Below are 23,213 nucleotides of genomic sequence, written 5' to 3'. Positions count from 1 at the left end.
AAGCCTGAAAGTAAGATTTTTTTTTATGCATTAATTAAATAATATATTCAATAGTTATATATATACAGACTGATTTTTAAAAGCATTATTTTATTTTCAAAGAATTGCCTCGAGACCGAGTACGAGTGTTTTAACACTCAGTGTAACTGCTCATCCTGCTAAATGCGGGATAAAGTCTGAAGTTTGAGGCCAGTCGTGGTGCAGAGGCACAAGCGTATGACTATAAACGTGACAGGCTGTGGGTTCGATTCCAACTTGAGGAAATCAAGTATTTAATGTTTTAATTTTCATCGCTCTGGTAACGAGGCAAAACAATGCGTTGAGTTCTGCCACTCAACACGCAATATCTCAAGGATCCGGCGGAAAGTGGGGAGCGGAGTGTCTTAACACTAGGTTCCCTCTCCCTCCCCTGCTACATGAAGGATACAGCGTGAGACTATATAAAAAAAAGCATGAACCTGATTTTAAATTCTGGTTTTGATCAAAATATGTATTGAGGAAAACCGTGCATTAAACTGAACATGTGCGAAACAGAAGTGTTTATAATTATAACACTTGTATTCTTCATTCGTGCCACTGTCTCACACAACGCGGCTGTGTTCAATGGTGTAACCTAATTTTAACTTATAAAAAAATATATTTTTGAAAATATTTATATAAAAATAAAAAAATATATTAGTGAATTGTGAATAATATTTTATTTTTTTTAATTAAAGTCCCAGCAAATAAATATATTTTCTGTGACAGTGACGTTTTTTTCTGTGCATAAAATCGTATTAATATGCAATTTTGTATCTGTCAATATATTTTATCTTTATTTTGATTGTGACAGTACTTATTCGCGGTAACCAATCAGTGTTGTGTAGGATTGCCGCGTGCATGGTATTAAAAAAGTGATTTTCGCTATGATTTCTGCTCGGTGATTTATTGTGATTTTTTTCTCCATAACCACCACTCTTTTGAAAACATCAATTAATTGTACAGGTAAGATATTAATTATTCTATCGTTAACATTGTGAATTAATTATAACAAAAGCTCTATCAAACCGGTGTGTAATCATTATTTAGTTATATAGTATTAAAGTGATCACTTATTTTGTGATTATATCGCTGTTTGTAGTGACATAAAGTGATATAACACTAAAAATTTAGATACATAATAGAATAATGTAAAAATAAATACTTCTCTATCACAAAGCTAAACGTAGAGCACGATACCACCAATGTTACTCGTAGTTGAAATTTGACATATCATACGCTGTTTTAATGGAACATTAATATATTTATAATTGACTAGCTCTTGCTTGTGGCTCCACTTGCGTGGCAAAATGGATATAGCCACTAGTTTTGTATGACACATTCTAAGTGTCCCTGGTAACTCGGCAGGTACTGTGGCATGATCATTAACGCGTTCTCAAACAAGCTCGGTCTACAGTTTAAAATAATAGTAATTTTAATAATAAAATTTATTAATATAGATTTTAATAATAAAATTTATTAATATAGATTTTAATAATAAAATTGAAACATAAGTTTCAATAATGAAATTATGATGAAGATGATAATGATATTGTATATGAATTTTTGAAACGAACTTTATTTGATCACGTACGCCAAACGAGCGAGCCGCTCGTAAGAAAGATTGGTGCTGGATTCTTTTGTTAGCTTCGCGTTGTATCCAGCTTATAGCATGGTAGGCAGAGGGAACCTAGTGTTGAGACACTCCGTTCCCCATTTTTTCAATTAGATTTTCAATAATAATAATACAATCCCTTTATTAGGAATCGAAGTCACAGTTGTCGCAATTACAGTCTTTACGTTAGTCCACTGAGCGGCAATAGCGTAATTCTAATAAAGCCTCTACATTTTTTAATACGCCTAAATGTTGGCCCTATAGCTCAAATTTAAAAAGTCGTCAGTTTTATAGACTACATTATATTAAATTCTTTCATTTGACGCCGCCGTGTTGCAGGGAAACAAGTGTGCGACAAACGCGACGGTTTTGTGTTCGATTTCCACTCAGGGAAATATTTTTTTTTCCATTTCTACGCTCTGGTGACAAGGCTAAACGCGGCGTTAGGTTCCGTCGCTAAACACGCAACGTATCAAACTACCTTCAGAAAGTAGGGAATGGAAGTGCCTTGGGAACGGAGTATCTTAACGCTAGGTTCCCTGCTATGTGCGAAATGCGTTGAGCTATAGTGTACATCGGCAGAGAGCTATCTTGTTCTACTTTGACTTGTCCTACATTAACTGTGTAAAGCTACGAATATTTTAATTGGCGACAGTCAACAGTAATCAAAGGATAATTGCTGTAGCGATAAGACAGGCTAAAAATAAACAAGACACCATTGTAGCGCAGTGGGGTATCAGTGGGGTATGGGGTATAACGGGTTGTGGGTTCGATTTTTATTGACGTAAATGTTTATTTTTAAACAATTTTTTGCTGGCACGTGGCTGAGTAGTCAATTGACGATTGGAAAAAACTATACCTACTATGTTTACTTATTAACAGTCACTCGCTTGTGCTCAGGCGCCTCGACGGCCACTTTTAATTTCATTTAATAAATAGGGAATTTAATGCAGTTTTCATTAATAAGTAGATAGAAGGATTCCAGAGGTAATATTTTTAGCTGTATCTTGCACGTAGCAGGGTAAGTACAGGAAGCCTAGAATTGGAACACTCCGTTCCCGAAGTAGCTGCGTTTGTTACCAGAGCGAAGAAATTAAATTCATTTCTCCAAATTTAAATCGAACCTAGAACCGTTGTGTTGATAGTCAAACGCTGTTGCAATGCGCCCAAGTTACCTAAAATAATGTAACTTGAAAATTTAAATGAACATAGAGTTTCTATATATTGAAAATACAAAAGTACAATACGGTCGACGAGTAATGGCCGTAATAAAATTAGGATTGGTGGACTGCTGGGCAGTGTTCACACTGGGAGATAATGATCGAAAGTAAGAAAATTCCTAATGTCAATTTACACAGCTACCTTCGGGGCCGCCAAGACTCGTTGACCGTACTGTAGTATCGCTAGTTAGACAGAGATAGCATATACATATGTTGTGATGTCATAATTCATTAACGTTATAACATTCATTGGGTTCTTGTGGTGCACAGGCACTGCGTCAGACTGAAATCGCGACGATTGTGGGTTCGTTACCTAAGAAAGTGAATAAATTATTTTAATTTCTTCGTTCTGGTGACAAGACAAAGCACGGCGTTGAGTTCCGCCACTCAACACGTATTGTCTCGAAATAACTCAAAAAAATATAGATTTAGCTGTAAGTAGACAACTAAAGTTTTATAAAATATTGACTCTATTATCTAACACGTAAAGACTATTTTTTGGTAGCATATTTATTTATGAAATAAAAATAAAAAATATTTTATACATCTAAACGGGAAACGAACCCATAACCGTCGCATTTTCACGGTTAAATAATTCCGTGGAATGTTTATTTTTTTTTTAGCTTGACAGAGGGAACCTTGTTTTGTGACCGTCCGTCAGTCTTTCCGCTGAATTTTCGAAGACTGAAATGCTAAAAGGACCAGGAATTGAAAATATTATTCCCCTGAGTAGGAATAGAACCCACAACCGTCGCGTTTACACTCACAAGCTTGTGCCACTGCGCGACGATGGTCTCAGTATGTAGTTTTTTCTCTCATCTAATCGATATTCTCTAAGACCCCGGTAATCCCCGCGTATTTCCACCGCATAACTTTACTTCGGAACCAGTTTAACATAATTTTACACATTAGCTGTTGGCGATCTTAGTAATTATTTTAATTTTTTGTTAGTTTTTTAACCTCATGCTGTATCCGCATTCAGCAGGGTAGGCAGAGGAAATCTGGGAACCTAGTGTTAAGACCCTCCGTTCTTATTAGGACACTTCCGTTCCTCAATTCCCGCAGAATTCTTTTCAGGCATTGCGTGTTGAGTGACGGAGGTCAGTGCCGCGCATTGTCGTTAACACAGCGAGGAAATGAACATATTCATTGTTTAATTCTCCCGAGTGGGAATCGAACCCACAACCATCGCATTTACAGTCGCATGCTCGTGCCCCTGCACGATGGAAATTATAGTTTTGTATTTAATTTGTTACCAAGTTATTACAATATTTTATCCCGCTTTTTTGTGAGAGAGTGTCTAGTTACAGAACCCTCCGTTTTCCAATTTATGTCGGCTTAAGAGATATTGTGTGTTGAGTGACGTAGATCTACGTTCTACGGCCTACGCCGCGTCTTGTCTTACAAATATATAATTTTTTAATAAACATGTAATTATATAATTTTTTATTTATTTTTAAATTACTATTATTCATTTAAATGTATATAATGGTTTGTTGTATATATGTAGGGGAGAGCGGGGCCAAAAGTTCCGATTTTTTTTTAACCTCAAATATTGCTACGAATACTTGATTTTAGTATTTATACAATATAATCAAATTCAACTTACATATCTAGACTTGCAATTAAAACAGTAATTTGGGGTATTCTTTGTAAGACTTTTTTGTTATGATTTTTTTTATGACTGAAGTCGGAAAGTAACAACTTACCCCGAATTGGGGCAAGTTGTTAATAGACCGGGGTAAATTGTTACCATATTTTTAAAGCTATTATTTGCAAAATAAAAAACAATAAATAATCGAACAAAGCCTGTTTATTTAAGGAATAATCAACAGTATCATAATAATCAGCAGGCGCAAAAGCAGATCTTTTTTAACCGACTTCTGTAAGAAAAGGAGATTTTCAATTCGACTGTTTCTTTTTTTTATGTATGTTACTTCATAACTTTTGATTAGGTGAACCGATTTTGATGATTTTTCTTTATTTGAAAGGTAGTGCTTCCCATGTGGGAACCAATTTTTTTTTGGTCTATTTTTGACAATGGTATCTATGAGAAAATCACATAAGTATTAAATTTGTATTGGTACGTGTGCGACAAAATGACGAATAACTCAATATCACGTCAACCGAATCTAATGATTCTTTTCTTATTTGAAAGGATACACTTCAAGTATAGTTTGATGAAAGTTTGGTTAGGTTCTGATTATAAAATCCGGTCAAAATTGAGAAAATTTGTTTTTATTTTGGTAAATATTAATTATACTTATAAGAACAGTGCTCGAGTCCGGGCTCTCGCAGGCCATATACTCGGTCTTTGACACGTTGCCAATATGCATTTCATTCATGGAGAATGGTTATGTAACGCAAATGCTGCAGCTAGAATGTATCGGAAAAGATACCAAAAAGCTGAACGTCATCCCGATTATCGTGTATTTCAATTTTTCTCTCTTCAACAAAGAAGTAATCCAGCAAGTGTCGTACCATTTCGGAATCCAGATTAAATGCGCCAACTTTTAAAGTTACTTGCAAAAACAGTGTAGTACATTTTTTTTATATTACAGTCGGTTAAAGTTGGGTGTAGTAAATATTTTGAATTTAATGTTTGGCAAAAACACCACATTTTATTGAAAACTGACGCAGGTATGTTTAAATACGTTAAAGTTAAAGGGTTACTCATGATTACATTACAGAAAAAAAAATGAAGAAAGAGTAATATTTGTAGTCCAGGGACGTGAAAAACCATCACAGGGTGTCGGTTTTTGCGATATTTTTTAAAATCAATATAATATGAAAAATACATGACAAAGATTTTTTTTTATATTTTTCTCATAACTGTCACGACTTGGTCTATCACCTGGTTTCGTTTTATCGTTGGCTCCTGGGACACCCTGTATATAATACACACATATATATATATATATATATATATATATATATATATGTGTGTGTGTATTTATGTTTGTGTATTTATATATAATATTTTATTAGTTTGTATATATTATATTGTATTTATTATATATATCTGTATGTATTTTCAAAATTGATATTTTATTTTTTAATTTTTTATTATTTTTTTTTTATTTTTGCACGCCTACACTTTTTGTTCTCCCACATGACAGGTTGGCTGGTAGAAAATGTTTGTTAGCGTTAAGCCCGCCTATTGTACATTTTTTTTTTAATCTTTTTGTGCAATAAAGAATATAAATAAATAAATATTTTCATATTTTCGCTTTTCGCTTTCTCCCTAATTGGAATCGAACCCACAAACGTTGCAATTACAGCTTCACGCTGTGCCGCTATGCCACGACGGCCAGCTTTCAATATTTCAGGATATGTAATGATAAGATGCCGACTTCTTCATTTTCTACTCTAATTGGAAACATTGTGCTTTGAGTAAGGGAGCTTAACGCACCGGTTTGTATTACAGCGAACGGATACCTACAATTTCTAAAGAAATAAATGGAAAGTGGGGAACGGAGTGTCTTACCAGTAAGTTCTTTTTATCTATTCTTTATCTATGCGCGAAGAGCGTGAAGTTGTTGTTTTTTTATGTACGAGTATGTGTGTAATGTAATAAATAATTGCAGGCTCCTTTACCCAATAACGTTGTGAGTCACATCCGGTGTAGTCGGTTAGTTCAGAAAAATACTTTTCAATACAAACCTCTATTATTATTTCTTGGTAAAATAAAATAATATGCCTAAAGTTCTTTAAATTAAACGTAATAACACATAACAATTTGTAAAGACCGTCGTGGGGCAGTGGGATAACGTGTTTACGCCCAGTTAATACGATTAATTATTTTCATTCACCCTCGCTCTAGTAACAAGGCAAAAAAAGTATGGTAAAAATACGGCGTTAAGTACCGCCATTCATCAAGCATATTTCGATCGCAGACGGAAAGTGAAGAGAGAGAGGTATTTCGTAGTTAATCCGTTATCTTCACGCTGAGTTCTCTGCCTACACTGTATGCGGTATATAACGTGAAGCTGAAAGAATATACATAAACACCCGTGCCCACGGACTACTGCAACTTGTTAGAAACGTCGGCTTTTCAAAACTGTATAAAACTTAAGTCCATATCTATAAACCGATTGAATGTGATGCAGGAGAGCTGCCAGCTAATGTAATAAATTGTACCATTGTCTTTGAAAAGAGCAACTGTTGAGTTTCTTGCCGGCTCTTCTCAGCAGAACTGCCTTCCGAACCGGTGCACGACGGTAGCTTTTTGTTCATATGTTCATTCGACGATTCAAAAGTGCTTGTAGTAATCTATTTTAATAAAGAATATTTTGAATTTGAATTTGAATTTGATATTAACTCTGCTAGTGATCTTGAGATGCCTTTTTCATTCATAGATTGTTAAAATAGCATCTCAAGTTCGATCTCAGAATTGCGAGTGGTATATTACACACGTCGATGGTAGCGTGCATAGGGAGGTGCGAGAACCACACGCTGCCGTCGACGTGCGAATACTTATGATAACACACACACATGTCGTAAATGAATAAGCTTACCACAAATGTGGCGTTTTCGTTGGAAAACATATTTTATTATAAATGCATTATAAATGTAAATAAATATTTAATTTTCTCGAGTGAGGATCGAACCCACAACCAGTCACGTTTTCAGTAAGAGTTTGTTATTCTTTAATATTTACTTTAAATATTTATATATTTATCTCTAGGAAATACTACATATATAGATATATAGCACAATAAATTATATTCATTGATAAACTGATAACATTAACCTTATCAGCTGTTATCTTGCACGGCGACGACATTTAATATTTCAAACGAGATCGACATAACTTCTATTTATTTTATTTCATATACACGAGTATAGTCGTCCAAATTCCCATTTTTCGGTAACAATTTAGAAAATTTCTCTCTGAGTGCTCCTCTTCACTCTTAAACCTCATTTTTTTGCGTGCTGAATAGCGGAAATCAACCCAGCACTTTGCTACGTTACCAGAATCAGGAAATTAAAATATTTAATATTTCATTCCCCCGAGTGGGAATCGAACCTACGAATGTCGCGCTTACAGTCACTTGCGCTCCTGCGCTACGACGACCTAACCTACTTACATGCCAAATGAATAATTATATTTATATATATATTATATTTATACATAATTTTGTCCGCGTGTTGTCTGTCAGTCACTCAATATCGGGAGTTTTACGTATTAGGTGTACCTATATCTAATTATAAATAATTATTTATACATTTTATAATTCCAATATAATTTTATTGATAATTGCATTAATTTACTTATTAAATAAATGCTTATTTGAGCAGCGGTCCAGTGTCTGTTTTTAAATGGTATGGTTGCGGGTTCGATTGCCACTTAGGGGCGCTAATTATTTTTCTTTGCTCTCCCTGGTAACGCGGAGTTTCGCCTCTCAAGACGTAATGTCTCAAAAATTGAGCTCTACGTGGACAACGGAGTGTCATAACACTAGCTTCCCACTGCCTATTCTGCTGAAAACATTCGTGCAGTTTCGATTTAAAACCTATGGAAATGTGTACAAAAAGCTAATAAACAATCGCAGGCTTCTCTGCCCAATAGCGGTGTGAGTCACATCCGGTGTCGTCGGTCGGTGCAGAAAAACACTTCTTAATACAAGCCTGTATTACAATTTCTTAGTAAAACTAAATAATATCTCTAACCATTATCTGTAACGTCTAATTTAAGACGTCGTGGTCGTGGCACAACGCGACGGTTGTGTGTTCGATCCTCACTCGAAGAAATGAATTATTGTTTATTAATGTTTTCCTTTCTTCACTTTGACACCAAAGTAAAAGCCCGATGTTGAGTTCTGTCACAAAAATCAGCGGAGAGTGGGGAACGGAGTATCTAAACACTGGGTTCCCTCTGTCTGCTGCTCTAATATAAGACTCAATTGCGCCAAATGTCATACTCATGTCCAAAGTTTTTGTTTCACGTTTTAATATATAGATGTATATTTAGCTTCACGCTGTATCCGTCACATGGCAGGGTAGACAGAGAAGCTAGTGTTAAGACACTCCGTTAATCACACTCAATATCACTTCTACAGTACACTAATTTATAACTAAGCTCAAGAAGACTTAAACAAGCTGTACGCATGATTCCAATATAATCTTCTAACCATAAATATCTCCAAAACATGTTACATTATTTTTAAAGGTAAAAAAATAAGCTTATTTCCTTACACAAACCGCTCGTTGTTAATAATCTCCCAATTAAGCAAAAAACCAGTGGAAAATAATTTTGGATAGCACATTGTCTTGGAACGCACATATAAGGCACGTAACGTGTATATCGTGTAAAATGAGCTACGTCATTTATACGCTAGTCCAGCCCTATTTACTGTATCTAGTCGAGGTCTGGGGTAGTGCCGCCAAAACTAAATTATCAAACATACAAAGAGCTCAAAACAATGCATTAAACTGATATTTAATTATCCACGATTAGTTAGCATCAACAACAAAAAAATATGAAAACACAAAAATAATAACAATTCGCCAACTGTACGTCTACAATATCTGTATCTATATACGAAAAATAATTAATAAAACTGTAACGTAGTAATATATCTGTATCTATACCTATATATATAAAATCGAAAGGTCACTCACTCATCACGAAATCTCAGAAACTACATGTGCTAGGAATCTCAAATTTTGCATAGGAGTTATTTATAGGACGTAGGTGCTCGCTAAGACGGGAATTTGCAATATTCGACTTCTAAGGGGTTGTTTTTGGGGTTGAAAGTTTGTATGAAACTTCATTACTACAAATGCTAGGAGTCTCAAATTTTGCATGGACGTCACTTATAGGACATAGGTACTCATGAAGACAGAAATTAATAATAACGTAGTTCACGCAGGCGAAGCCGCGGCCGGGCCGCTAGCTAAAATACAAGATGTTGGTGGACGCTCAGTCCGTGGATGCCGAGCTAGTTTGTTGGTGCTGCCCAGAACAAGGACCAATTATGGTAAAAAAATGATAACTTTCGAAGGAGCGCAATTTTACAGTAATGTACCATCAATTATATAAAATGTTAACTCATTTAACACATTTAAATTTCAATTGGCTAAATATGTTCGCGATAATTATTAACAATGTGTTCTCAAGTAAGTGGCTTAGCTCTTATTGAGAATAAATGTGTATAAACTAAAAAAAGTAATAAATTAAATAAGTCCATTATAATTTATAATTTTATCAATAACTGATAGGTATGAGGAAATGTTACGTTATCTTATAACAATTAAAGCAGGTTGTGATGTAAAGTTATGTGGCGGAAAAAAGCGGGGATTCCCAGGACTTTGATTGCCTTTAAGAATGGGATGCTGTCTCTACCTAATAGTTAAAAATATTAATTAAATTGAAATAAGTACTAATAGCAACGTACACAGTAAACGCCACAAATTTGATATACGAAACGCGGCCTTGACGTCCGCCTCTTTACTTTTCTACTTTGCGGGAAAAATCGTGAGACTGTCTGACTTTTATAATCTGAAGTTATATTTAAGTTGGAAATTCAATACCTATGTACATACATATATGTTTTCTAGCTTCGCACTGTGTCCCACATACAACGGAATAGGCAGAAGGAATTTGGGAACCTAGTTTAAAAATCCCTCCGTTCTCCACTTTCCGAGGCAACTCAACACAGGGAATAGGGAATCCAGCCCACAACAATCTCACAGTCTGACGATGTCTTACAAAGTACGAGTACTGTAGAGGTTATTATCATTCAAAAGGTTTAGACGACGTGTTCTCGAATACGCATATTTGTATGAAACTAGTATGGTATTAATGAGTTGTGACGTCACAACGTGTCTGCTGACGTCACAACTATATGAATGGAACATGTGCAGTGGTCTCTTTCATACTATAACGAATGTCTGTTAATTTTTTCTTGTTATTTACTCTGTTTATTTCAATTTTTTTGGTCGTCGTTACTATAAATTCCACCCCGGGGAATGATTATACATATAAATTCTTTTAATTTCGCCGTTATAGTACAGTCGTGGCGATGGACGGAACGCGACGGATTGTGGGTTCAATTCTCCTTCGAGGAAATTAAATATTTCATATTTTAATTTTCCTCGCTCTGGTAACGAAGCTCACCGCGGCGTTTAGTCCTGTCTCTCAACACACAATGCTTCCAGAGTTGGGCGAAAAGGGGAACGGAATGATGGTGGGCCGTAATGGAGATTTTAATACTAGGATCCCAGGTTCCTCCTGCCTACTCTACTACGTGCGGTATACAGCATAAAGCTAGAATAAAGAATAGTGCCACAACAAAATAAGGGGTTCGGTTCCTCGGTAAGGGGGTCAAATTTGGGCGATGAGCATAGAATAAAGTATCTTGGCACTAGGTTCCATCTGCCTACTCTACTGCGTGCGGGCAAAATGGACCTTATAAGGTGAACTAATAAATACCTTCGTATCTTGACGATGACGCAACGAACGTTTTGAATAAAATTTATGCGAATGAAATTTTATGCAGATCATCCACTGAAAATAAAGTTTTTTTTTCTAGCTTAGGGCATATAGTAGGGTAGAGGTAACCTAGTGCTACGACACTCCGTTCACCACTATCCAGTCATTTTTAAGGTATTGTATGTTGAGTGGCGGAACTCAACGCCTCGCTACGTTTTGCTACCAGAGGGGGAAAACCAAAATAATTCATTGAAGACAACGATTATACCGGGTGGAAGCGACTGCGCTCCTTTTACGGATGCAGCGTATAGGGTAAAATATTTCAAACTCATACCTAAAAAAATATTTAAACCTAAATACAGTTTAGACGTAGAATTATTATTTGCTTTTCTTTATTTTTATTCATACTGTATTACGTGTGGGACAGTTATGAATAGATAATAATAACGAAAACACCTACTATTGAAAGAAACTTCTACTCACTGGGCAGATCAATTATAAACCTTCACTCTTTAAATCGCTTTATTATGAACACTTTCTACTTAGCACTGACACTTAAACACTTAGCACTTAAACTATCACTTAATAACGTTTGCTTAGAGCTTGCTGGCAGTATTACAACGTCGGGAAGACTGTGCTCATTTCTGTTTTTGGGGTGTTTTTATAGGTTACAATTTCCCTCCAAAACTGAGCTTACCGTATGTATCTCATATTCATAATTCACAATAAAGATAGTTTCAGTGCTGCCATCATTTATAACATATCTCATATTAAATATATTTAAAGTAATCTTATTAGCAATACTTATTTTTAAATAACAATCTTTATTTTTATTAGTAAAAGTATTTCATTTAATTTATAATCTTATAACAATATCATAGTAACTTCCTATAGTTTTAACAATATAATGTACAATCACTATCAAAAAATATTTAATTGAAGTCAAATTACTAAATTATATTGACAATATTTATTTTAAAATTATATATTAATAAAAGTACTTCATTTATATTTTTATCTTCAGTCATAATAATATCATAACAACTTCTCTTTATTTAAATACACAACTTACACATTTCGTTTCATTCTAATTAATCATATTCACATTTTTACTATAAGCTCATAATGAATTCTACCGCTAACATTATTATATATTAATAAAAGTACTTCATTTATATTTTTATCTTCAGTCATAATAATATCATAACAACTTCTCTTTACACAACTAACACATTTCGTTTCATTCTAATTAATCATATTCACATTTTTACTATAAACTCATAATGAATACTACCGCTAACACTATCTACTACAAAAAATTCCACTTTACATTCTCAAAAAACTCTAATAGTCGTTTTATATTCTATTTTTCTATTTTTTTATAATAAACCTATAAAAGCCACGTTAACTTCACCGTCAATACCTACGACTCGATTTCGTAAATGAGGCGTGTGTGATGTTGCTTGATAGGTTTGTGTATTTGTGCGTCATTCTTCACAATTGTTAACGTTATTTATTTTACAACAATCGTTTTATTATTTACTAGTGGACCCGGACGCGGCTACGCCTGCTTGAACTGTAAGAATATTTTTGCGTCGGTCATACTCATACTATGCCGCACGAAGGCTACGAATAAATATTCATTTCGAATCAGTGACATCTCCTTAATTATTTATTAGAATGTTATACAGTAAACTATAATTACATCTAGATGAAATGCTAAAAGTGACTATTATATTTAGATTTAAGGATGAATATCAAAATGTCGCGGTAACGGTTGCGTAGCGACGCGACGGTTGTTATTAACATGGTAGAATAAATTGCATGTCAAATTAGAAAGTACTTTAAAATATATTAGTATATATGTGTAATGTAATGTTATATAGACTATAGCATTTCTGAAGAATGCAGCTTTCATACAAAACAAAAACAAAGTAAATCGGACCAGTAGATCCAGAGATCTTAGCGTTCAAACAAACAAACAAACAAACTCTTCCGCTTTATTATATTAGTAAGTATATAGATTTTGTTTGAAAAAATCTCTTTCGTTTTCATCGTATTTTTTTTATATTGGGCGGTGAGTAAGGAACGGAGTGTTTTAACACGAGGCTTCTCCGCTTACCGTTTGCTATACTTTTTAACAAAAAGAAAAATTGACTTCTAGCAACGAACTACAAAGTAAAAATAATTTAAAAAAGATTTTATAATTTTGAAATCGTTATCAAGCTAATGCTACAACAACCTTACTACAGTGTCTTACTGAGCCTGTTTGTTTTACTTTTAATAAGCTTATTAATAAGTATTACTATTCATATATTAATAAGTCCACTCAAATAAAATTGTCGGCGACGAGTAGTTATTATATGAAATATTTTATAGTTTCCAGATGGCTCCAAAGAAAATCTCTTTGACTAAAGATTTGGATGATGAAGACGGCATAAGTCCAGGGTACATCCGCAGGAATATACAGAATGAAATGAATTGGATAAAGGGAAATAAGAAGCAGCCAGTTGACGAGGAAGGCGTATTTTTACAATCTTTGCAGTCGTCTGCGGTAATTTTTCCATTACTTCTCTGTGTCGAGACAGTTGTGGATTTGGTTCCCACTCAGGGGAATGATTTGTTTTTATTTCTTCGCTCTAGTAAAAAGACAACTCACAGAATGTCTTAGCACCTGCCTATCTTTCTGTATTCAGGATACAGAATGAGGATAAAAAACAACTTATTGCACACTTAGCACGGCCATACCCAGTGGTGAGACACTAAGTTCTCCGCCCGATTTCAAATCATTGCGTTTTGAATGGTGGAACTCAAAGTCGTACTTTGTCTTGTTGCCATCACGGAACGAGGAAAAGAAAATAATTAATTCTCCCGAGTAGGAATCAAACCCTCAACCACCACGCTTACCGCTGCAGAACCACGACCTCCTATATTTAACTTGAATAATTTTTCTTTCAGAATCTCATATCATCCAACAAAAAATACGCGAAGTGCGCTAAAAAGACTATGTTAAAGTATTTCCTACAATTTCTTTCGTTTGCTGCTATCACGCTTTTAGCGGTTATTTGCTATATTAATAGTAAGTTCATTTCATTTATAAAATACTGAAATTGAACCATTTCCCGTAATTGTAACATCTTAAAACTTGGCTTATAACTATAAGAAACTTGGGTGGTAATGCATAAATATGGTATCATCGTAATAGACAAATGATGAAGCCAGGACCTGAATAGTGGAATTTTCAAAGGTTCCTAGTAAAGCACTCGAGTGTAGACTCATATAATTTACTCGTGACCTCCGCCTGGCATCGCCCGCTTGGATTACATGGTTATTTATTTTCTCATCTGAATTACTTTCGTAATCTAATGTCATTATAAATAATAAATATAATCTAACATTGTTATAAAACAAATATTAAAACTTAAAGGAAGCTTGCGAGATTCCAACAGTGATTTTAAATTGGTTAGGCCGTTTCAGAGATTAAAGATGCGTAAACAAACGCCCAGACAAACAGACATTTTTTTAAATCATTCATAGTGTTGGGTTCTGTTACATTAATAATGGCATCTGATAATATTTTTTTCTATTGTGTATCCAAACCACGACGACGCGACGATGGCTATGGAATTGACAAAAAAATTACGTAATTTCTTAATTTTCCAGGACCAACTGAAGAATGCTTGGATCACCAAAATCGTCCAGGTTCCTGTAAATATATCCTCGACTGCCCTTTCGCTTTGAAAGATATCTTGCTAAAGAAAAAATTAGTAGTAAGCATCTTTGATAATATTTTTTAAATGAATCTTTTCAACCGGATTAATCACGTATATTTAGAATTTGTTGTATTACACATTTTTGGAAACTCGGCGTTTCGGACACTTTACAATAGTCCGTGCTCACGGACAGACAGATGCAGACACTAGTTCAGTCTACCCGTGACCATTATTGCAAAGTGTTTAACACTAGGTTCCCTCTGCCTACCCTGCTGTGTGCGGGATACAGTGTGACAAAGGAAATAATCTAAGTATAGGAAAACTTTGTACATATATTATATGTATATAAGATTTTCCAAGTAATATATTCTACTTGGTATGACGCAAGAGGTATTTTGTCCACGTCATTGTGAACTGTAACTGAACTATCCTTGTTTTATAGCTTTTAACTTATGAGTTTATACCTAATCTTTCCCTAATCCAGCCTAATATAATAAAGCTGAAGAGTTTGTTTGGCTTTATCATCAGTAAACTGAAAAACATTGTGTAACAGAAGGCACTACGCCTTCTCAATGTTGTGCTTCATCACTAAATTACCTCAAGTTAATTTCTTTATATTGCTATATGCACCAACCGAATTGAGAACCTCCTCCTATTTGAAGTCAGTTATAGATATATAAATATAATTTATCTTTCAGCTATGTTCGAAGAAAACTGACCCTCTAACAATATGCTGTGAAGACAAAGAATACATTCCAGAAGTCGCACCAAGATTTATTTTAACTGGACACGAGTAAGTTAACGACGACTTGGTATCTACAGACGAATAGATGAAGGAGTTGTATCAGGATGATAGCAGATTCAGATTCGTTTGGGTATTTTTTTTAGGAAAGTACTTTTTTTATTTATTCGATAGACATGTCGTCCCGTCGGCGTTCAGATATACCACTCAAAATGTAATTCCTCAAAAATCGGTCGGAGAGTGACAGATTGCTTTTGTGGAGTGGAGAATAAGTTCTTTCCAGGTCTTAAAACCAGATTCCTTTTGACTGCCATGCTTTATGAGGAAAAAAGCATGAAACTAATGTAATTCTTTATGGTATCGGTTACTTAATTTTTTTTTTATTTTAAATTTGTAATTAGCGGAATTTTGTTTAAAGTTTTATGATGGTTATTTTAATACTTTTCAATAACGTTTGTTTTCAAAAACCGATTTCCACCTCAATTATAGATACTTCGTGTCGAGTGACAAATAAACCCGCAATATTTTATTTTATTACAGGCATGACAAAAGAAAAGAAGAAGAAGAAGAACCGATAGTTTTCAAAGATTCATTCGAAGATACAAGAGAGTGTCCGCCGCCGCCGCACACTGTGTCTAAACCTCAGAAGCAAAGGATTTCAGTGAGAAGTAAGTATTATCTTTCACGCTTTATCCCGCACCCAGCATGGGAGGCAAAGGGAACCTAGTGTTAAGACACTCTGTTCCAAACCTTCCACTGAATTCTGGAGGCATCGCGTGTTGAATGGCGAAAATCAACGCCGCGCGTTGCCTCGACACCAGAATGAAGAAATTAAAATATAAATTAAATAAATATTTCATTTCCTCGAGTGGGGATCGAACCCACAACCAGTCGCTTTTACAGTCACACTTAATTATCTACATATTTAAAAAAAAAAACAATTTGTGTTAAAGGTATTAAGAGTGACTTAAGAGCTACTTTTAGAGCGTAACGGTACGGACCACCAAGAAAATATTTATATATAAAATATTTTTATATTTCAGAATGCTTAGAATATCAAGAAAAATATGTATATCCGTGTAGAGAGAGTATAACTCCAAACGGCGGGATGGTACGGCTGAACCGCTGCATGTGGAAACCGAAGAGTTTGATCATTAGCGGAGAAAATGCATATTACGGAGAATTCCCTCATATGGTATGACACGAGGCAGTTGTGGCGCAGCGGCGCAGCTTTAGACTGTAAGCGCCATGGCTGTGGGTTCGATTAAGGGAATGAATTACCTTGTTTCCTCACACTGGTATTAAGACAAAATACAGCACCCCCCGGCAAACACAATATATTTTCATTTGTATGTTTAATTATTTTTGTGGACTATTTGGCGCCCCTTTATGAGCGCCGCCCGGGGCATGATGATGATGGTTAATATAGCTTATAAATTTTTCGTTCTGTTACAGAGGCAAAGCGCGGTATTGTGTTCCGCCTCTCAACACGCAATGCCTCGAGAATTCAGCGGAAAGTCGGGGAACGGAGTAACTTACACTAGGTTCCCAGGTTCTCTCTGCCTTCCGCGCAGTCTAAAGTGCGGAATATAGCGTAATGTTAAAAAAACTAATTTCTAGGCTCTCCTCGGTTTCAACACAAGCGTTGACACATGGAAATGCGGCGGTTCCATAGTAAGTGAGAGATTCATATTGACAGCTGCCCATTGCACCTATACTCCTTCTGGGTAAGAAAAAAATGGAACAGATACGCCTTTGAAATTTAGCATAATTATAGTTTAAATATAGAGAAGGAATGCAGGATGCTAATTAAAGTAATACAAAAAAAAAGTACAGTACAAATGAGGCCATCGTGGTGCAGTACCACAAGCTTGCGACTGTACGCGACGGTTGTGGGTTCGATTCCCACTCGGAGAATTGAATATTTCCATTTTCTTCGTTCTGTAAATATAATATTTTGTTTCATAGGCTTCCGTTCATCCAAAGAAAAGATCGGAGCCTAAAGTCTCGCATCTTGTTTTAAGAAAGACCACTTTGTTTTCCATCTGTCTTTATGTCTGTCCAGCTGTGTGTCTTGTGGGGAACGAAAGTGTTTTAATGGGAACGGAATGTTTTAACACAAGATTCTCAGGTTACCTCTGCCTACCCTGCATTGTGCGGGATACAGCCTGAAGCTAAAAAAGCGTATCTACGTAGGTAATCATGTTTTTTTTTCAGTGGAAACGTGACTTATGTGAGGATTGGCATTTTGAATAAATCTGAAGAAATTACGCCTTTTAATACTTACAGAGTGAAAAACGTATACAAACACAAACATTATAAGTCACCTTCGGAGTATCATGACATTGCCTTATTGGAAACAGATAGAGAGTGAGTTCTTTTTTTAATTTTTTTATTTTAAATTTTTTTATAGCACCGATAACCAAGTAATAAGACACTTTTTAGATGTATTGCATGTAAATTGGTGCATATCCTTACGTAACTTATCGCCGCGTTTTTATCTTTTCAGAAGAATGTGAAAATATTTTATTCGAAAGCTGAAAGCATTTGCCTCATAACCAGAACGAGGAAAATGAAAATATCAAAATCATTTCATTTCACCGAAATCGAAATCGAATTTATTCGAATCGAACCCACAACCTGTCGCGTATATTATCGTAATAATCGCTTGTGTACCTGCCGCGGGTAGACGTGAAGTCATAGTTAATATATAGGATACTAGCGGACGCGCGCAACTTCGCCCGCTTATTTGCACTTTTAGGGGTGAATCCTAATAAACCATGAGACACGTGTGCAATGAAATATTTTTAAGAGTTTAAATTTCAAATCTTATAACAATCGGTGGCGATTTAAAAATTTTTCCATACAAACTTTCGACCCCCATTTCATCCGTCTTAACTCCTATGCAAAATTTGAGTTTCCTAGCACATGTAGTATCTGAGATTTCGTGATGAGTGACCTTTCGATTTTATATATATAGATTATACGTCATATATGTTTTCTTTCAGTATGAAACTGCACCAATATGCTGTGCCGGCCTGTCTTCACGATGGCAGTCGTGTAAATGACTTTGAAGTCATTGCCACTGGTTGGGGTACCGTTAAACGCAATGAAAATTACTTTTTGGATATTCTGCAAAAGGTTATTTGTTTATTTTTATTATTTGACATTTTAAATGCATACGAGTTGCAGTACGCAAATAGTCATTCTTATAGGAAGAAGAAAACACGGACAATTTTCTTTTTTCCGTTCCGTTTCAATGGCGGAACTGAACGGCGCATTTTTGCCTCCTTACCAGAGCGAAGTAATAAAAATATTAAATATGTTATTTTCTTCAGTGGATATCGAACACACAACCAATGGTACTGTATAGAAAGTATAAAAAATAAAAATAATATTTACTTTTACTAATATATTTTGGGTAATAATATTTTATAACAATTTTGCAGACCACCTTAGAGAAGTTCTCTAACGCGGAATGCTCACAAGCTCTGCCGCTGTTGAGTGAGCGTTATTTAAAACAAGGATACGACAAAAAAACACAAATATGCTACGGGGATAAACATGAACATCGGGATACTTGTAAGGTAAGGAAATTGAAATATATTGGACCATTTATGGCCTGATTGTTAACTTGATGGTTGTTGGTTCGATCCCTCCTCTGCTTCACCATTCAACGCGTAATGTCTCGAATTTGGGTGAAACGTGGAGAGTGTTTTGTTACTGGGTTCTCTTTGCCTTGATGCCAAAACATTTTAATTTTTCTTTTCTGATCATCATGGCAAGGAAATCAATCCGTTTTATACTACAATTTATATCCGTTTTTTTTATTATAATATATGACAATATTCGTCAATTTTTTCTTTAAATTCTGCCACTTGATTGCCCATATACTTTGAAAATAGAGTTTTACATCATTAACTTTCTCTTTCCAGGGCGACAGTGGTGGTCCAACGCAGATCAAACATCCCTATGTCAGTTGTATGTACATGATAACAGCTATCACCAGTGCCGGCAAATGGTGCGGCGTGACGGGCTCCCCTGGACTGTATACTCGGGTCGCGTATTACCTGGACTGGATCGAGTCTATAGTCTGGAAAACAAACTGAACGGGATTCGAACCGGCTGCCGGATTCAGATGGTCCGCTGCCTTGTGACTTGAACTATAATTATATATGTACGTGTTGGTCTTCAAATTCTTGGTTCTTCTCAGCGGAACTGCCATCGTCGCTGTTGGTAGCTTCTTATAGCATTGACGCTGTAGACATTTTTGTGGCTTTTGATTTGATTCAAGCATTTTAAATGGCCATGTGCATTTTTCCCTTGCAGTAGTAAAAATAAGAGTAAGTAAGTAAGTAAAAATTTGTGGTATCTAAAAAAGGACTCTTTTGGTTGGTATCTAACCACTAATTTTTTAAAAAATAATATTTTTAAATGTGATATTTTATGGAATAAACATGAAATGACTTAAAAAGTTATAATGTAAAGAATTTATGATGATATCATTGGATATCGATTAAGGTTACCCCGGGCTCCAATATTGTATTTTTAATAAAATACAAAACAGAGAACAGATATGGAACGGAGGGTAGTGTCACTAAGCATTTTCCGTTTAAATCAAATATTGAGATGATTATTCATATCAGTGAGATTCTATATTTTTATATTATTGTACTTTTTTTTTAATCTAAATCTTTTTATTTTATTTATTTTTATTTTATTTATATAATTGTTAGTAAGGAAAATCTTTTTTTTTACAATGAATGATTTTTAAAAAAAAAATATTATTTTATGCATGGAATGGAATGAAATTAAAAATAAGAAAATGATGTCATTAATATTTTAATTATTTTTTTAAATATTTTTTACTTTTATAAAATTTTATACTTTTATACTTATACTTCTTGTTCTGTTTTATTGTTATATATTTTTATACGCAGACGTCATTATTTGTGATTAAGAGAACGAGAGAGTTGAAGTACAAGTTTCGAGATAACAGACATTGAAGTGGAATTGTTAACCAAATTAAATATTTCAGCAAAAAACCAACAAAAATCTTATTGAAATGTGAATTATGATTTACAAATTATAGATAATATATTATTTTAGTTTAACCGTTCCAAGCTTAATGCTATTTTCTCTTGCCTTGTAACTTTTTTGTTGACTCTCTTTATTCTCAGACCGTCAAAGCGAACTTTACTGCTAACTACTATATTTAAAACTAGTTTTAAATAAAGCATGGTCTTCCATAAATTATTTAAGAACAATACAAAATATGTACGGTACGATGAACAAGCCATGGCCGCCCTGAAGTTAGCTGTAGATGAGCTGTAGGCACGAAGGTATTGCACGAAGTTCAAAAAGCCTAACTTCAGAGCGGCCACGACTGGTTGATCGTAATAGTAAACTCTTTGGTACGAAACTTAAGTAAATGTACTTAATATTATTATTCAATATAAAATATATTTTATAGATACATCTTCCAGTATATTTTGTTTTTTGTAACTTTTCTGTAAAGCGTTAAAATTATTTAATTGTCGAATGCAATCTATTTTAAACTGTGCGTTTGCTCAATTTTTTTTCTATGCTTTTAGTAATATCTATGATAATTATTATTGAGGCTATAGTTTCGCCATGGTTGAGGACAGCGTCACGGTAGTTGTACGTTCGATACACCCTTGACGAAATGAACTTTTTCATTTTTCCGCTTTTATACAAAATAAAAAAAGGAAGCGTTGAATTCCGCCACTCATCATGAAATGTAATAAAAATATTCTTAGACTATCTCTTGTTGGTGCTACATTCCAAGGTGCTATTCCTTTTTTAAACATATTTGTAGGTTTTGTATGTATGGATATTTTTATGCATTATTTTACCAAATAAAAATTAGTTTATTGTTATTTTTGTTTATTTTCCTGTATTTAACAACATCCTTGCTGAATTTCTTTTGTAGATGAATGACTTTTTCGAGAATTGACTAGAGCATGCTTAGATAGATGGTTTGGGCATGTTGAGAGAATGAGGTACGAGAAATATGGCAAAAACGATTTATAATGGCTTGATGCCAGTTAACGAGGCGAAGGATTTTGCCACTTTATTTCCACTATGGATAAATCGTGAAAATAATAAAAAAAGATACGTGAAAATTGCTTGTAATAGTTTTGGGAAATCAAAATTTATTTGTTAGAATAATAGCAAAATTGGCTTATATTGTTTCTTAAAAAAGAACATTTAAAATATTCTAAAACAGAATACCTGTAAAATATTTTGAAATATTATAAAACAGTTATGTAAACAGCACCTCTATTTCTATAAATTTTAATTCGTAGAAATAATATTGACATATGAATTATTCTTCGGAAACGCCAACAATATTATTTTTAAATTTCGTTAGGGAAAGTAAAAAAAAAACAAACCTTATAGATTCCACATGTCTGTTTGTATGTCAAAGCCACTTTTTTCCGAAACTATTAATGGGAATGAGTTATATTCACTCCTCGCATTCGTCCTTCGCTTACTGGAGCAAGAAAATGGAAATAATTCATACGTTTTCAGTCAAAATCTGTGCCACTGCGCCATTGGCTTCGATTAATGATTATACAAGTAATAAATAAACATAAGATGATTTTTATCCGTAAGCAAGAAAGTGAGTGTACAAGGAATTTTTTTTTATGAACGTCGAGGAAAAATAATATTTCCTTTAGAAAACCATAAAAATAATATTGAATAAATTTTAAGCCCATTTTAAAAGTTTCAAAAAATGTATGAGCCACATTCTGGAGGCATCGCGTGCAGAACGGCGGAACTTCACGCAGCGCTTGGCCTTGTCAGAGCGAAGAAAATTAAAATATTAAATATTTAATTTGTTCGGGAACCTACAGGCAGACTCCGTCTGTCACACGCCTATTGAAGTTGGACAATATTTATGCATGAACTATTTAGCCTTCGAAGCACGTGTCGTTAGATTATAGGGGAATTGTGCTTAAGATGACATACTTTTTGTTTGAAGACAAATATTTCAAATAAATAAAGTCATCTGAGAACAGCATATTGCCTATACTATTATATATTTCATAATCAACGAAATTATTTTAGTTTCAGAACAATCATCTTTCAAACATCATAAAAATAAACAAAAATCGCACTTAGGTCGACCAGTGTAAGACGACATATCTACAGGGTAAAATGACATACTTAGTATGTGGCATAAAAACGCCATCGTTATTTGTCGAGCATAGTTCACAAATAAATAGTTTCTTCTTTGCTGGGGGGGCTTTTAAACAGTATTAAGGCCAGATTCATACATGTTGCAAATTTTATGAGGTTGGATTCCGTTATCAGTCACTTCCTTTTCCAAAAGGGAAATAAGCTTCGTCACTTGCGGCTATTGAATGCCCTTGCTCTAGCAGCCTTATCCATGTCTTCTTGTGACCAATATATATTCGTTTGTAATTGCCAGGCATTTTGT

At 34.5% G+C, this 23,213-nt stretch overlaps 1 protein-coding gene across 2 annotated transcripts; it reads left to right on the top strand.

Annotated features, from left to right (window-relative positions):
* The first annotated feature begins 657 nt into the window (after positions 1-657).
* Positions 658-21,645, top strand: LOC146530462 (serine protease snk-like). Of its 2 annotated transcripts, none has more exons than XM_085200745.1 (12): positions 658-984; positions 13,670-13,844; positions 14,249-14,369; positions 14,954-15,060; positions 15,702-15,796; positions 16,286-16,413; positions 16,789-16,940; positions 17,366-17,472; positions 17,963-18,115; positions 18,754-18,886; positions 19,195-19,332; positions 19,681-21,645. In XM_085200745.1, exons 2-12 carry the CDS (start codon positions 13,677-13,679, stop codon positions 19,852-19,854), a joined length of 1,476 nt encoding a protein of 491 aa, XP_085056871.1. In that variant the 5' UTR covers positions 658-984; positions 13,670-13,676; the 3' UTR covers positions 19,855-21,645. The 2 variants fall into 2 exon arrangements, with proteins under 2 accessions (XP_085056871.1, XP_085056872.1); XM_085200746.1 differs by lacking the exon at positions 658-984 and adding an exon at positions 6,201-6,342.
* The last annotated feature ends 1,568 nt before the right edge of the window (positions 21,646-23,213 follow it).

Source organism: Heliconius melpomene, chromosome 17, assembly GCF_056956725.1.
Source record: "Heliconius melpomene rosina isolate 202511_hmr_F chromosome 17, ASM5695672v1, whole genome shotgun sequence".
Taxonomy (NCBI): domain Eukaryota; kingdom Metazoa; phylum Arthropoda; class Insecta; order Lepidoptera; family Nymphalidae; genus Heliconius; species Heliconius melpomene.
Note: the sequence above shows the minus strand (reverse complement) of the source record. Positions and strands in the feature narration are given on the sequence as shown.